We start from the raw sequence: 15,029 nt of genomic DNA, 5'->3' as shown, positions 1-15,029 counted from the left end.
GATAGGGATGTGTCTACCTGGATGATTTCAGAGACACCTCCTAGGTCCATAAGAAAGACACTGATGAGTTATTAAACTTAGTTTTAGAAAAGATTTACGTACATCCCAAAGGGGCAGAGAAAGATTTTGTAATTACATGTTTTCTACAGTAAATGCTCTTGAAATAGGGATCTGAGGGGTCTTTTTCTTTTTGTTCACCCTCACAGGCTCTGAGTTGGATCACCCTAAAGGTGTTATCTGTCTACTCTCCTGCTCCAGTAATTGTATTAGAGAAGGGCTGAGACCAGGCCTTGGAAGCAGAGGGGAGGGAAGGGGCCCCAGGGCCAGCAGTGTTGACCTCAGAACCATTGGATAGCCCCATATCACCCCCTCTGCAAGCAGCTCTTCTGAGCAGGGACCAGAGACCTTAGAAAGAAGCAGGCTGTGGAGCATTTTCTCTAGGGTACATGGGAAGGTGGGAGATGCAAATGTGCCTGAAGGCAGCTGGGAGCCTTGCCAGTTCTGTGATGCCTAAACTCAGCAGAGATTTTGATCTGTCTCCTGTCACCCCTTGGGAGCCCATGGCCTGGGCTGTTGTGCTGGTTTCTGAGGGAGGAGCAGGCAGTGTTTGCCCGAGCGTGAGGTCAGAAAGAAAGGATGGTAAAGGTTCCTTTAGGCCTCTCTTGTGGTGTCTACTCTGGGTTGTAACCCTGTGGATCAGCTGCAAACCCACACCCAAGTGTCAGCTTCCCCAAGGCCTGTCTCCCCTGAGGTCTCATACCTTCTTTTGGCCATTTCTTTTAGTTCCTCTGATCTATGCTTTCCTTTGGTTCCAAGACTGATTTTGGAGTAGAGGGCCAGCACCCCAGGATGCTTCTCCATCTTGATCTAAAAGCTCTTTCCTGTCCCCTATCTTGCCTGGAAGTGAGTTGCATTTTATTCTGTAGCACCAGTGCCAGGCATTTCATTTAAGTGCCCTCGGGAAAAGATGCTGCAGGGTCAGTGAGCCAGGACTGTCTTTCCAGACTTTATTGCTGCCCCTGCAGAATGGTTTCAAGTGTTAGGCTCCCCTGGAGCCTTTGGTTGAACCAACAAGGCAGGTGGCTCCCGTCAGGCATTCCCAGGTGGGAGCTGGGCTGCAGAGCACAAAGTGTGCTGCAGGCCTGGCCTGGCTGTGGTTGGCTCGATTGACATGTGCCAGTAGCTCACTCTCCATCTTGTTCCTTAGCGCTAGCAAATAGCCCATCTGAGTTCCCAGTTATAGAGAACCAAGATTGAGGTCCCCAAATGAATGACATCATCTCAAATAAGATTCCCATTGCAACTCTAGGCCATGGGTCTCAGGATCAAGACTTGTGTGAGATAAGAAAGAAGAGGCCTCAGGACTTGGGGTGCATTCCTATCTTTGACCAGAGGTTCAGAGTATCAGGACAGAGAGAAGTCACAGAGAGAGCAGATTTTCCAGAACTGGGGAAGATGATGAAGTCACAGGTAAGTTGTTTGTCCTCCAGTCGTTTTACCTGTGGGTGGATGAGGCTTCCAGGCATTTCTTTTTTTTTAAATTTTTTTTATTTTTAAACTTTACAATATTGTATTGGTTTGCCAAATATTGAAATGAATCCTCCACAGGTATACATGTGTTCCCCATCCTGAACCCTCCTCCCTCCTCCCTCCCCATACCATCCCTCTGGGTCGTCCCAGTGCACCAGCCCCAAGCATCCAGTATCGTGCATTGAACCTGGACTGGCAACTCATTTCATACATGATATTATACATGTTTCAATGTCATTCTCCCAAATCTTCCCACCCTCTCCCTCTCCCATAGAGTCCATAAGACTCTTCTATACATCAGTGTCTCTTTTGCTGTCTCGTATACAAGGTTATTGTTACCATCTTTCTAAATTCCATATATATGCGTTAGTATACTGTATTGGTGTTTTTCTTTCTGGCTTACTTCACTCTGTATAATAGGCTCCAGTTTCATCCACCTCATTAGAACGGATTCAAATGTATTCTTTTTAATGGCTGAGTAATACTCCATTGTGTATATGTACCACAGCTTTCTTATCCATTCATCTGCTGATGGACATCTAGGTTGCTTCCATGTCCTGGCGATTATAAACAGTGCTGCGATGAACATTGGGGTACACGTGTCTCTTTCCCTTCTGGTTTCTTCAGTGTGTATGCCCAGCAGTGGGATTGCTGGATCATAAGGCAGTTCTATTTCCAGTTTTTTAAGGAATCTCCACACTGTTCTCCATAGTGGCTATACTAGTTTGCATTCCCACCAACAGTGTAAGAGGGTTCCCTTTTCTCCACACCCTCTCCAGCATTTATTGCTTGTAGACTTTTGGATCACAGCCATTCTGACTGGCATGAAATGGTATCTCATTGTGATTTTGATTTGCATTTCTCTGATAATGAGTGATGTTGAGCATCTTTTCATGTGTTTGTTAGCCATCTGTATGTCTTCTTTGGAGAACTGTCTATTTAGTTCTTTGGCCCATTTTTTGATTGGGTCATTTATTTTTCTGGAATTGAGCTGTAGGAGTTGCTTGTATATTTTTGAGATTAGTTGTTTGTCAGTTGCTTCATTTGCTATTATTTTCTCCCATTCTGAAGGCTGTCTTTTCACCTTGCTAATAGTTTCCTTTGTTGTGCAGAAGCTTTTAAGTTTAATTAGATCCCATTTGTTTATTTTTGCTTTTATTTCCAATATTCTGGGAGGTGGGTCATAGAGGATCCTGCTGTGATGTATGTCAGAGAGTGTTTTGCCTATGTTCTCCTCTAGGAGTTTTATAGTTTCTGGTCTTACGTTTAGATCTTTAATCCATTTTGAGTTTATTTTTGTGCATGGTGTTAGAAAGTGTTCTAGTTTCATTCTTTTACAAGTGGTTGACCAGTTTTTGACCAGTTTTCCCAGCACCACTTGTTAAAGAGATTGTCTTTAATCCATTGTATATTCTTGCCTCCTTTGTCAAAGATAAGGTGTCCATATGTGTGTGGATTTATCTCTGGGCTTTCTATTTTGCTCCATGGATCTATATTTCTGTCTTTGTGCCAGTACCATACTGTCTTGATGACTGTGGCTTTGTAGTAGAGCCTGAAGTCAGGTAGGTTGATTCCTCCAGTTCCATTCTTCTTTCTCAAGATAGCTTTGGCTATTCGAGGTTTTTTGTATTTCCATACAAATTGTGAAATTATTTGTTCTAGCTCTGTGAAGAATATTGTTGGTAGCTTGATAGGGATTGCATTGAATCTCTAGATTGCTTTGGGTAGTATACTCATTTTCACTATATTGATTCTTCCAATCCATAAACATGGTATATTGCTCCATCTATTAGTGTCCTCTTTGGTTTCTTTCACCAGTGTTTTATAGTTTTCTATATATAGGTCTTTAGTTTCTTTAGGTAGATATATTCCTAAGTATTTTATTCTTTCCATTGCAATGGTGAATGGAATTGTTTCCTTAATTTCTCTTTCTGTTTTCTCATTATTAGTGTATAGGAATGCAAGGGATTTCTGTGTGTTGATTTTATATCCTGCAACTTTACTATAATCATTGATTAGTATTGACTAATCATTGATTAGTTCTAGTAATTTTCTGGTGGAGTCTTTAGGGTTTTCTGTGTAGAGGATCATGTCATCTGCAAATAGTGAGAGTTTTACTTCTTCTTTTCCAATTTGGATTCCTTTTATTTCTTTTTCTTCTCTGATTGCTGTGGCCAAAACTTCCAAAACTATGTTGAATAGTAATGGTGAAAGTGGGCACCCTTGTCTTGTTCCTGACTTTAGAGGAAAGGCTTTCAATTTTTCACCATTGAGGATAATGTTTGCTGTGGGTTTGTCATATATAGCTTTTATTATGTTGAGGTATGTTCCTTCTATTCCTGCTTTCTGGAGAGTTTTTATCATAAATGGATGTTGAATTTTGTCAAAGGCTTTCTCTGCATCTATTGAGATAATCATATGGTTTTTATTTTCCAATTTGTTAATGTGGTATATTACATTGATTGATTTGCAGATACTGAAGAATCCTTGCATCCCTGGGATAAAGCCCACTTGGTCATGGTGTATGATCTTTTTAATGTGTTGTTGGATTCTGATTGCTAGAATTTTGTTATTGATTTTTACATCTATGTTCATCAGTGGTATTGGCCTGTAGTTTTCTTTTTTTGTGGGATCTTTGTCAGGTTTTGGTATTAGGGTGATGGTGGCCTCATAGAATGAGTTTGGAAGTTTACCTTCCTCTGCAATTTTCTGGAAGTGTTTGAGTAGGATAGGTGTTAGCTCTTCTCTAAATTTTTGGTAGAATTCAGCTGTGAAGCCATCTGGACCTGGGCTTTTGTTTGCTGGAAGATTTTTGATTACAGTTTCAATTTCCGTGCTTGTGATGGGTCTGTTAAGATTTTCTGTTTCTTCCTGGTCCAGTTTTGGAAAGTTGTACTTTTCTAAGAATTTGTCCATTTTTTTCACGTTGTCCATTTTGTTGGCATATAATTGTTGATAGTAGTCTCTTATGATTCTTTGTATCTGTGTTGTCTGTTGTGATCTCTCCATTTTCATTTCTAATTTTATTGATTTGATTTTTCTCCCTTTGTTTCTTGATGAGTCTGGCTAATGGTTTGTCAATTTTATTTATCCTTTCAAAGAACCAGCTTTTGGCTTTGTTGATTTTTGCTATGGTCTCTTTTATTTCTTTTGCATTTATTTCTGCTCTTAATTTTAAAGATTTCTTTCCTTCTACTAACCCTGGGGTTCTTCAATTCTTCCTTTTCTAGTTGCTTTAGGTGTAGAGTTAGGTTATTTATTTGACTTTTTTCTTGTTTCTTGAGGTATGCCTGTATTGCTATGAACTTTCCCCTTAGGACTGCTTTTACAGTGTCCCACAGGTTTCGGGTTGTTGTGTTTTCATTTTCATTCATTTCTATGCAAATTTTGATTTCTTTTTTGATTTCTTCTGTGATTTGTTGGTTATTCAGCAGCGTGTTGTTCAGCCTCCATATGTTGGAATTTTTAATAGTTTTTCTTCTGTAATTGAGATCTAATCTTACTGCATTGTGGTCAGAGAAAATGCTTAGAATGATTTCAAATCTTTTGAATTTACCAAGGTTAGATTTATGGCCCAGGATGTGATCTATCCTGGAGAAGATTCCATGTGCACTTGAGAAAAAGGTGAAATTCATTGTTTTGGGATGAAATGTCCTATAGATATCAATTAGGTCTAAGTGGTCTGTTGTATCGTTCGAAGTTTGTGTTTCCTTGTTAATTTTCTGTTTAGTTGATCTATCCATAGGTGTGAGTGGGGTATTAAAGTCTCCCACTGTTATTGTGTTATTGTTAATTTCTCCTTTCATACTTGTTAGCATTTGTCTTACATATTGGGGTGCTCCCGTGTTGGGTGCATATATATTTATAATTGTTATATCTTCGTCTTGGATTGATTCTTTGATCATTATATAGTGACCGTCTTTGTCTCTTTTCACAGCCTTTGTTTTAAAGTCTATTTTATCTGATATGAGTATTGCTACTCCTGCTTTCTTTTGGTCCCTATTTGCATGGAAAATCTTTTTCCAGCCCTTCACTTTCAGTCTGTATGTGTCCCCTGTTTTGAGGTGGGTCTCTTGTAGACAACATATGTAGGGGTCTTGTTTTTGTATCCATTCAGCCAGTCTTTGTCTTTTGGTTGGGGCATTCAACCCATTTACGTTTAAGGTAATTACTGATAAGTATGATCCCGTTGCCATTTACTTTATTGTTTTGGGTTCAAATTTATACACCGTTTTTGTGTTTCCTGTCTAGAGAATATCCTTTAGTATTTGTTGGAGAGCTGGTTTGGTGGTGCTGAATTCTCTCAGCTTTTGCTTGTCTGTAAAGCTTTTGATTTCTCCTTCGTATTTGAATGAGATCCTTGCTGGGTACAATAATCTGGGCTGTAGGTTATTTTCTTTCATCACTTTAAGTATGTCTTGCCATTCCCTCCTGGCTTGAAGAGTTTCTATTGAAAGATCAGCTGTTATCCTTATGGGAATTCCCTTGTGTGTTATTTGTTGTTTTTCCCTTGCTGCTTTTAGTATTTGTTCTTTGTGTTTGATCTTTGTTAATTTGATTAATATGTGTCTTGGGATGTTTTGCCTTGGATTTATCCTGTTTGGGACTCTCTGGGTTTCTTGGACTTGAGTGATTATTTCCTTCCCCATTTTAGGGAAGTTTTCAACTATTATCTCCTCAAGTATTTTCTCATGGTCTTTCTTTTTGTCTTCTTCTGGGACCCCTATGATTCGAATGTTGTAGCGTTTAATATTGTCCTGGAGGTCTCTGAGATTGTCCTCATTTCTTTTAATTCTTTTTTCTTTTTTCCTCTCTGATTCATTTATTTCTGCCATTCTATCTTGTAATTCACTAATCCTATCTTCTGCCTCTGTTATTCTACTATTTGTTGCCTCCAGAGTGTTTTTAATTTCATTTATTGCATTATTCATTATATATTGACTCTTTTTTATTTCTTCTAGGTCCTTGTTAAACCTTTCTTGCATCTTCTCAATCCTTGTCTCCAGGCTATTTATCTGTGATTCCATTTTGATTTCAAGATTTTGGATCAATTTCACTATCATTATTTGGAATTCTTTATCAGGTAGATTCCTTATCTCTTCCTCTTTTGTTTGGTTTGGTGGGCATTTATCCTGTTCCTTTATCTGCTGGGTATTCCTCTGTCTCTTCATCTTGTTTAAATTGCTGAGTTTGGGGTATCCTTTCTGTATTCTGGCAGTTTGTGGAGTTCTCTTTATTGTGGCGTTTCCTTGCTGTGTGTGGGTTTGTACAGGTGGCTTGTCAAGGTTTCTTGGTTAGGGAAGCTTGTGTCGGTGTTCTGGTGGGTGGAGCTGTATTTCTTCTCTCTGGAGTGCAATGAAGTGTCCAGTAATAAGTTATGAGATGTCTATGGTTTTGGAGTGACTTTGGGCAGCCTGTATCTTGGATCTCAGGGCTGTGTTCCTTTGTTGCTGGAGAATTTGCTTGGTATGTCTTGCCTTGGAACTTGTTGGCCCTTGTGTGGTGCTTGGTTTCAGTGTAGGTATGGAGGCGTTTGATGAGCTCCTGTCAATTAATGTTCCTTGGAGTCAGGAGTTCCCTGGAGTCAGGGTTTGGACTTAAGCCTCCTGCTTCCAGTTATCGGTCCTATTTTTACAGTTGTTTCAAAACTTCTCCTTCTATACAGCACCACTGATAAAACATCTACGTTAAATGTTAAAAAAAACGTTAAAAAATCTACGTTAAATGACCACCGTGAGGGTCACCCAGAGAGGTTCACAGTGTTACATGGAGAAGAGAAGAGGGAGGAGGGAATTAGAGGTGACCCGAATGAGATGAGGTGGAATCAATAGTGGAGAGGGTGGGCTAGCCAGTAATCACTTTCTTATGTGCACTCCACAACTGGACCACTCAGAGATGTTCACGGAGTTATACAGAGAAGAGAAGAAGGAGGAAGGAGACAGAGATGGCCAGGAGGATAAAAGGGGGGAATGAAAAGGAGGGAGACAGATCCAGCCAGTAATCAGTTCCCTAAGTGTTCTCCACCGTCTGGAACACACAGAAGTTCACAGAGTTGGGTAGAGTAGAGAGGGGTTAGGGAGGAGACACAGGCAACCTGGTGGAGAAAAAGGAGAGTCCAGAGGGAGAGAGAGCAGTCAAGCCAGTAATCTTGCTCCTTAGTGAAAAATGAGTACTGAAGATTGGGTTCTTAAAGGTACAAAAATTGGTAACAAATACATAAAAGCAGAAATTAAAAATCTAGAGTAGAGTGTGGAATTTCAAAAATACAATGTTAAAGAAAAGAAGAAGGAAAAGAGAGAAAAAAAACAAAAACAAAGTCACAAAAATTATAAAGAAAGTATAGGTACAAAATTGATAACAAATACCAAAAAGCATAAATTAAAAATCTAGAGTAGAGTTTGGAATTTTAGATATACAATGTTATATAAAAGAAGAGAAAGAAAAAGAGGAAAAAAAAAGTCAAAAAAGTTATATAAAAAATATAGGTACAAAATTGATAACAAATACAAAAAAGCTAAAATTAAAAATCTAGAGTAGAGTTTGGAATTTCAAAAACGCAATGTTAAAAAAAAGAAGAAAAAAAAGTCAAAAAAATTATAAAAAAATATATAAATGAAGTTTGCTTTAAAAAAAATAGGGTCTTTTTTTTTTTTTTTTGCTAAGTAATAGTAAGTTATAAAAGTGAAAATTAAAGGAATAATAGAGGACTTAAAATTCTTTTAAAAAAAGAAAGAATGATTGTAAAAATAGTAAAAATATATCTAGGACTTTCTCTAGTTTTGTTGTGGGTATTGTGGGTTCAGTTCACTTTCGGCTAGTTCCTTGGTCCGACTTATATTTCTCAAGATCTATAGGCCCCTTCCTACATAGTCGGTACTAACCACAGAGTTTTAATCTTTGCCTGTAGCTTCCAAGGCGGTTCCCTCTGTTATAGATTCTTCTGTTTGCTGGTCTCTTCAGTGTCTGGTTTCTGCCCTGACACAAAGGGGATGGTGGAGGACATTTTTTTTTTTTTTTTTAGGCTCACTTGTTCAGTCGCGCTGTGGGGAGGGAGGGATGCTGCAAACAAATAACACTGGCATGTGCTTGCAGTGCCTCAGCCACACTGGGTCTGCCCCCGCTCACGGCGCGTGTAGCCTCCCTGCCCACACTGCTCAGGCTCTAGGCTGCTCCGCCGGGAACCATCTGTGGCAGGCTCTGGGCTGCTTGCACCTCCCAGGTCCAAGCCGCTGAGGTTCGGGCACTCGGGTAGTCCTCAGAGGCGCAGACTCGGTTGGGCCTGCGTTTTGTGCCTTTCCCAGGTCCGAGCAGCTCAGGTGACGAGGTGTTTGGCGAGCGTGATTGCTGTGACTTATCGCCTCCCCACAGCTCAGTTATCTAGGTGTACAACCGGCGCACCTTCTCAGACAGATGTTGACCATCCAGACCCCCAAGAAGTTTTAGTTAGCAAAGAAGCCTGCTTACAGTTTTATAGATAATGTCTCTCTGGGGCTGCGAATGCCTCCTTCCGGCTCTGGCTGCCTGTCACAGGAGGGGGATGGTCTGTAGCCGGCTATCTCTGTTCAGTCCTTTGTTCCGTGTGCGGGCCTGGCAGTGTCTTAGGTTAGGGCTGGCTTTTTGCATGGTAGATATCCCACAGTCTGGTTTGCCAGCCCAAATTATTTCACTCAGATAGCGCTCGGGGTGTTCAGGCCAGGTCCTTACACTAAGCGATGCAGCCCACGCCGTGCCTCCCTGCCCAGCCCCCGCTTGCTAGTGGCGTGTGCACGCGTCTGCGCTGCTTCTCCGCTGAGAGAGTTACCGTAGGGCTCGTAATCTGCGGTTTTTAATTGTTTATTTATTTTCGCTCCCTGTTATGTTGCCCTCTGCACTTTCAAGGCTCAGCACAGATTCGGCAGTGAGAAGGTTTCCTGGTGTTTGGAAACTTCTCTCTTTTTAAGACTCCCTTCCCAGGATGGAACTCCATCCCTCCCTCTTTTGTCTCTTTTTTTGTCTTTTCTATTTTTCCCTTCCTCCTTTCGAAGACTTGGGTTGGTTTTCTGGGTGCCTGATGTCCTCTGCCGGCATTCAGAAGTTGTTTTGGGGAATTTACTCGGCGTTTAAATGTTCTTTTGATGAATTTGTGGGGGAGAAAGTGTTCTCCCCGTCCTACTCCTCCGCCATCTTCCTTCCAGGCATTTCTACAACCAACAGGAAAGGTTTAAATACATTTAAATTAAAGCCAGAGAAAACGTAAACTTGGAAAGGAAGGTGGTCAAAAGAAATACAAGGTGGACCATAGAATCATACAAAAATCTTGAAGTTGGGACACAGACATATGAGAAGTAAGGCCCTGCACTGTTGGAATTGAGCCGCAAGCTTCCTTAGGTGTCCCCAGAAGCTGCCATAGAAAGAGAAACAGGAATAGCTGCATGGTTTTCTCTGTCAGAAAGCAGACTATTACTGACTTAGCAGAAGCAAACATTTCCTGATGATTACATGTAAAGAAAATGCTTGGATAACTGTTTATGTAGATGGCGTGGTGAATGACGTCCTGGAATGGGTGAACATATTTCCGAGGGCTATTCCTTGCGGGGATCCTCAGTGTAGGTGGAGGACATGGGAGTGGACAGCAGGCCTGGGCCCACACCCTACTTCTGTTCTGCTTTTAGGGAAGAAAACCTGAATCATCTTGCAGAATTGGTTGTTACAAAACCTTAAAACGGCCTCCATAAATATTCTCTCAGTTGGAATTTCAATACATTTTTTAAAAAAATTTATTTATTTATTTTGGCCTGTGCTGGGTTTTCATTGCTGCACAGGCTTTTCTCTAGTTGCGAAGAGTGGGGGCTGCTCTCTAGTTGTGATGCACAGGTCTCTCATTGCAGTAGCTTCTTTCATTGAGGAGAAGTGGAGTGGCTACTGTATTAGCTTTTTGCCTTCACCCAAAGGAAAAATACACTTCTCATATCTTTATGATGGGAGGTAATTTTCCAGCTTGGAACCAGATGCCCCAGTCAGGCCAGTCAGGCTGCTGTTCTCCCAGAGAACAGGAGACAGGGATGTGTCTTCCTGGCTGATTTCAGAGACACCTCCCAGGTCTATAAGAAAGACATTCTTGAGTTATTAAACTTCGTTTTAGAAAAGATTTGGTTGTTAACAAGAAAAAAAGATCTGGGGCATGCGGGCTTCAGGAGTTGTGGCACATGGACTCAGTAGTTGTGGCTCCCAGGCTCTAGAGCACAGGCTCAGTAGTTGGGGCATATGGACTTAGCTGCTTCGCAGCATGTGGGATTTTTCCTGATCAGGGATCAAACCGATGTCTCTTGCATTGGCAGGTGGATTCTTTACCACTGGGCCACCAGGGAATCCTTCAGTACACTTTAGCTAGGAGTTTTTTGGCTTCTGTTGGCAAAAGCTGGACAGGAAGATGTCTGCTTTTAGCTCCTTTTCCTGACTTTTTTTTTATCTGTGTATAGGTGATTTACAGTGTTGTGTTAGTTTCTTCTGTACACCAACGTGAGTCAGTTACACATTTATATGTATGTGTGTGTATATGTGTATGTATGTATGTGTGCTAAGTCGCTTCAGTTGTGTCTGATTCTTTGTGACCCTGTGGACAATTGCTTGCCAGTCTCCTTTGTCCATGGGATTCTCCAGGCAAGAATACTGGAATGGGTTGCCATGCCCTCCTCCAGGGGATCTTCCTGATGCAGGGATCGAAACTGTGTCTCTTACACCTCCTGCATTGGCACGTGGACACTTTACCACCAGTGCCACCTGGGAAGTGCATACACACATGCGCACACACACACACATATTTTTCATATTCTTTTCCGTTATGGTTTATCACAGGATATTGAATATAGTTTTCTGTGCTATTCAGTAGGGCCTTGTGGTTTATCTATCCTATATATATGTGTATGTTATAGCTTGCATTTGCTAACCCCAAACTCTCAATTCATCCCTCCCCAACCCCTCTTCCTGACTTTGTTGACTCAAGAAACAGGACTGCAGTGTCTCTTCAAAGCGATTCCTATCCACCTAGCTAACCTCCATGCTCTTTGCCTCCCTCCCTTTCTTTTCTTCTTTTAAAAATTCTGTTGTTTAAACTACTGTAGGCCTTTCCCTGTTCCTGCTGTGTTCTGAGTCAGGAGTTCAACAGAGCTGAGAGGGCTGAGGTGCTGATAACTGCAGCATCAGGGTGATGGTATCAAAGCCTCTAATTGCTGTGATGGCACAGGTGAGAACCAGATGCTGATGAAGGTGCTAACTTCCCATTACCTTTTCCTGAGGAGTGAATGGTGCCTTGACCTTGTGTGGATAGCTCAGCACGGTTGTAGAGGTGTCTTGTCCTCACTGCCTGGGAGCCGTGAACAAAAGGTTCCGGCAGGTTTATGGACTTGGGGGTTAGAAGGAGGGGAAGAGGAGGTGGGAGTGGAAAGTACAGGATACTGGGTCAGAGTAGGGACAGTGTCTTCAGGTTCCCTGCCTGCCATCCCACTCTGCCCTGCCACCACAAGGGGATTTTAGCGAGGTACCCAAGAAAGGCCTGTGCCAGAAGCTCCAGGTAGACATAGTACACCCCTCACCCCTCGAGTCTTGGGGAGAGCACAGGTTGTGCTTCAGGTCTGGGGGTGGAGGTGGGGGCAGCATCACCCAGGAGGCCTGGAGATAACCCCTTGTGACTTGTGGTGAGACCTGAGGATTCACATGTAGGTTTTTAACCAGGAGCCAGACTCCTCTGTTCCACCGCTTAATTTTTTCAGGACCTGAGTGAGAAACAGGCTCCCCCATCATGAACCTGAGCAGGTCAGACTTGGAGGGACTGAGACAGGAACCAGGGAATTAACCTGGGGCAGCAGCAGACAGGGCCCTGAGGAAGACCCTGGAGCAGGATGATGAGGACTGCCTCCCAGGTGGTCTTAGCTGTTTCTGAATCAGGAAGGCTTGTCTCAGTCCATCAGGAGGCTTCTGGAGTTGCTTTGTGAGTCTTTTGTGATCTGGCACAGGACAGTGGTTCACTTAGCACAGCCCTGGAAGCAGGTAGAAGCTGGCTGGAATGCCTACCTGCCGGGGCTGAGACAGTGGGGTTCCCATAGCTGGGGGTACACACTAGGAGTGCAATCCCAGAGTCCCCAAGCAGGATACATTTTCATCAGGCAGTGAGGTTAAACAGGGCCTTTCTGTGGGCCTCCCAGGACATCAGCCTGGTCTGAATAATTTAGTTCAGTCCTTGGTTTGTGAGGGACTGCCTGGGGTGCTTAGTTCCAAACTGTTTGTCCAGGACCTCCCACCTCATGGGGTGGCAACAGCACCCAGGCGGTGGTGTCTGGGAAGTGCACGGGCCAAGGCCACCCTGTGCTTCTGGCCAGCAGCCCCATCAGGACAGGAAGGCCAGAAAGGTGTCAGTCTGCATCCAGACAGAGCAACACAGGAGTCGTTTCTTTTGTTTCTTGTTTTTTTTTTTTTTTCCCTAGGAGAAAGGGAAAGCTCTAGGAGCAAGTCTGAAAAACAAAGATCATTTATATACTTCTCCTTCCCCTGTGCCTCTCCTGGTGCTGGGCTTTATTTTCTTTTTTCTGTTATCATCAGTGTGTCTCATTTGATAATCAAAACTTTGAAAGAAATCACCTTCTGTTTTTATCCAGACTCTATCTGGAAAGACTCTTTGTCCCTACACAGAGGGACAGATATTTTTATGTAATTTAAGTGGAGCGATCATGTTTAAGAATTGGTTAGCAGAAACTCCTGAGATTTTAAAAGATTTAAAAATGGTTTTACATGGGCACTTCCCTGGCAGTCCAGGGGTTAAGAAGTCATGTTCCCAATGTAGGGGGCACAGGTTTGATGCCTGGTCAGGGAACTACTAAGATCCCACATACTGCACAGCATGGCGTAAATTTCTTAAATAATGTAAAATTAAAAAAAATTAAATAAAATGGTTTTACATGATCTCCCACTTGTTGAGTCTTCAGGACGGCGTGGCAGGGAGTGGAAGGCTCTCACAGTGGCTCCCACAGAGTCTGAGGTATCAGCGACTGTGAAAGGAGGACTGTGATTGCAGACAGCCTTTCCAGGCATCCAGCATAGTGAGAAGGGCCCTCATGGGAGCTGCTGCACTGGGTCCCAGGCTGCCTTTCTGAGCTCTGTGCTCCAGACTGGGGTTACCTTGACCTCTCATCAGCCCCTTATGTCTCTCCTTAAACTGTTAATTAAGACACTCACTGAACCCCACAGCAAATCTGGGGCTGTGATCAGATGCAGTGAATTCAAAACCCAAAAAGGAAGTAAATGTGGTCAGGTGGAGCCTGAGAGTGTGATTTGCATTGGGGGAACCCACAAGGATGGCCAGAGCAGACCCCAGGAAAGTGTCAGGGTCCAGTGAAACCCTTTGGATGGGATGAAAAGCCCAGCGAGGTCCACCTGTGGAGTACATCCTGGCACAGGAGCCTGTCCTGGGGCAGTGTTTTCCGTCTTGTCCAGCATCTGGAAGGTGGGACAGCTTTCCTCAATGTTTTGGCCCGTTCTGAAACATGGCAGCACATGCATGTGGGCCCAGCCTGGGACAGTGTCCGTCTCCACAGCATCCTGTCCTGGATCCAGAAGGGGTTGAACATGTCTCTTGCTTTGGACGGGAGCAGTTCCAGACTCTCTTTGGTGAGCATCCACACAGCTGACATCAGTCTTGTTAGGAACAGAACTTGGTTTCGTCCAAATGTGTCACCCCCATGGGGGGCTTGTTTTATGTGGGTTTGAAGCTTGCTGTGGGGTCAGCTGTAGCTCATGAGGCGAGAGACTCAGCGTCCCCAACATGCCTCTGTGTTCCAACCCTGACCATGGCAGTCTCCACAGTCTCCATCACGGCTGGGGGTGGAGGCCAGCAGGGGCACACAGATACTACATCAGTGCCAGTTGCACACTCAGTAATGGGGCCCAGTATAGTTATCTTTGGAGCTGGTGGCGCCCTTAAGGCTGGGTGTCGGGTTTGGGGTGGGAGGGCAACTTCCTGCCCTACAACCTGTCGGGTAGAGCCTTTGTAATTGCTTGTAGTTAAGCCTGAAAAATTCTGAGCCGGAATTCTCATGTGAGTTTTAAAACATGTATAAATTCATGTAATTAACCTCACAGTCAGGACTCAGAATAGTTCTCTCTCTCCCAGAATTCCTGGGTGTCACCTTCTTGCATCCCTAACCTCTGGCAATAACTGATTTGTTCTCTGTCTCCATAGTCATGCCTTTGCCAGAATGTTAGATAATGTAACCATGAGTGTATAACCTTTCATACTGACTTTTTTTGCTCATTCTTCAGTAGTTTATCCCTTTTTCAAAAGATGCAAACTCCCTGATGGATTTCAGGGAAGAGTTCTTTTTTTTTCTTTTAGCTGTGCTGGGTCTTCATTGCTGCAAGGCTTTTCTCTAGTTGTGGAAAGTGGGGGCTACTCTCTAGTTGCAGTGCAAAGACTTCTTATTGTGGTGGCTTCTCTTGTTGCAGAGCACAGGCTCTAGGCACACAGGCTT

At 43.1% G+C, this 15,029-nt stretch overlaps 1 protein-coding gene across 39 annotated transcripts in view; it reads left to right on the top strand.

The window, feature by feature from the left end:
* The window catches only part of ZNF605 (zinc finger protein 605), a 63,102-nt gene that overhangs the window by 5,457 nt on the left and 42,616 nt on the right, over window positions 1-15,029 (top strand). For 13 of the 39 annotated variants that reach the window (XM_086347082.1, XM_086347084.1, XM_086347072.1 and 10 more), the window contains one exon: window positions 1,310-1,470. In XM_086347082.1, the coding sequence (XP_086203208.1) occupies window positions 1,456-1,470 (15 nt within the window). In that variant the 5' untranslated portion in view covers window positions 1,310-1,455. Of the gene's footprint in view, window positions 1-206; window positions 1,471-15,029 lie in introns of those variants that run through there. The other 26 variants (XM_086347066.1, XM_086347068.1, XM_086347070.1 and 23 more) reach the window with 5 other exon arrangements.

This window comes from Bos grunniens, chromosome 17, assembly GCF_055505025.1.
Source record: "Bos grunniens cultivar Pamir isolate PY7600 chromosome 17, Bosgru_T2T1.0, whole genome shotgun sequence".
Lineage (NCBI taxonomy): Eukaryota > Metazoa > Chordata > Mammalia > Artiodactyla > Bovidae > Bos > Bos grunniens.
This window is presented reverse-complemented; position numbering and strand designations above follow the sequence as displayed.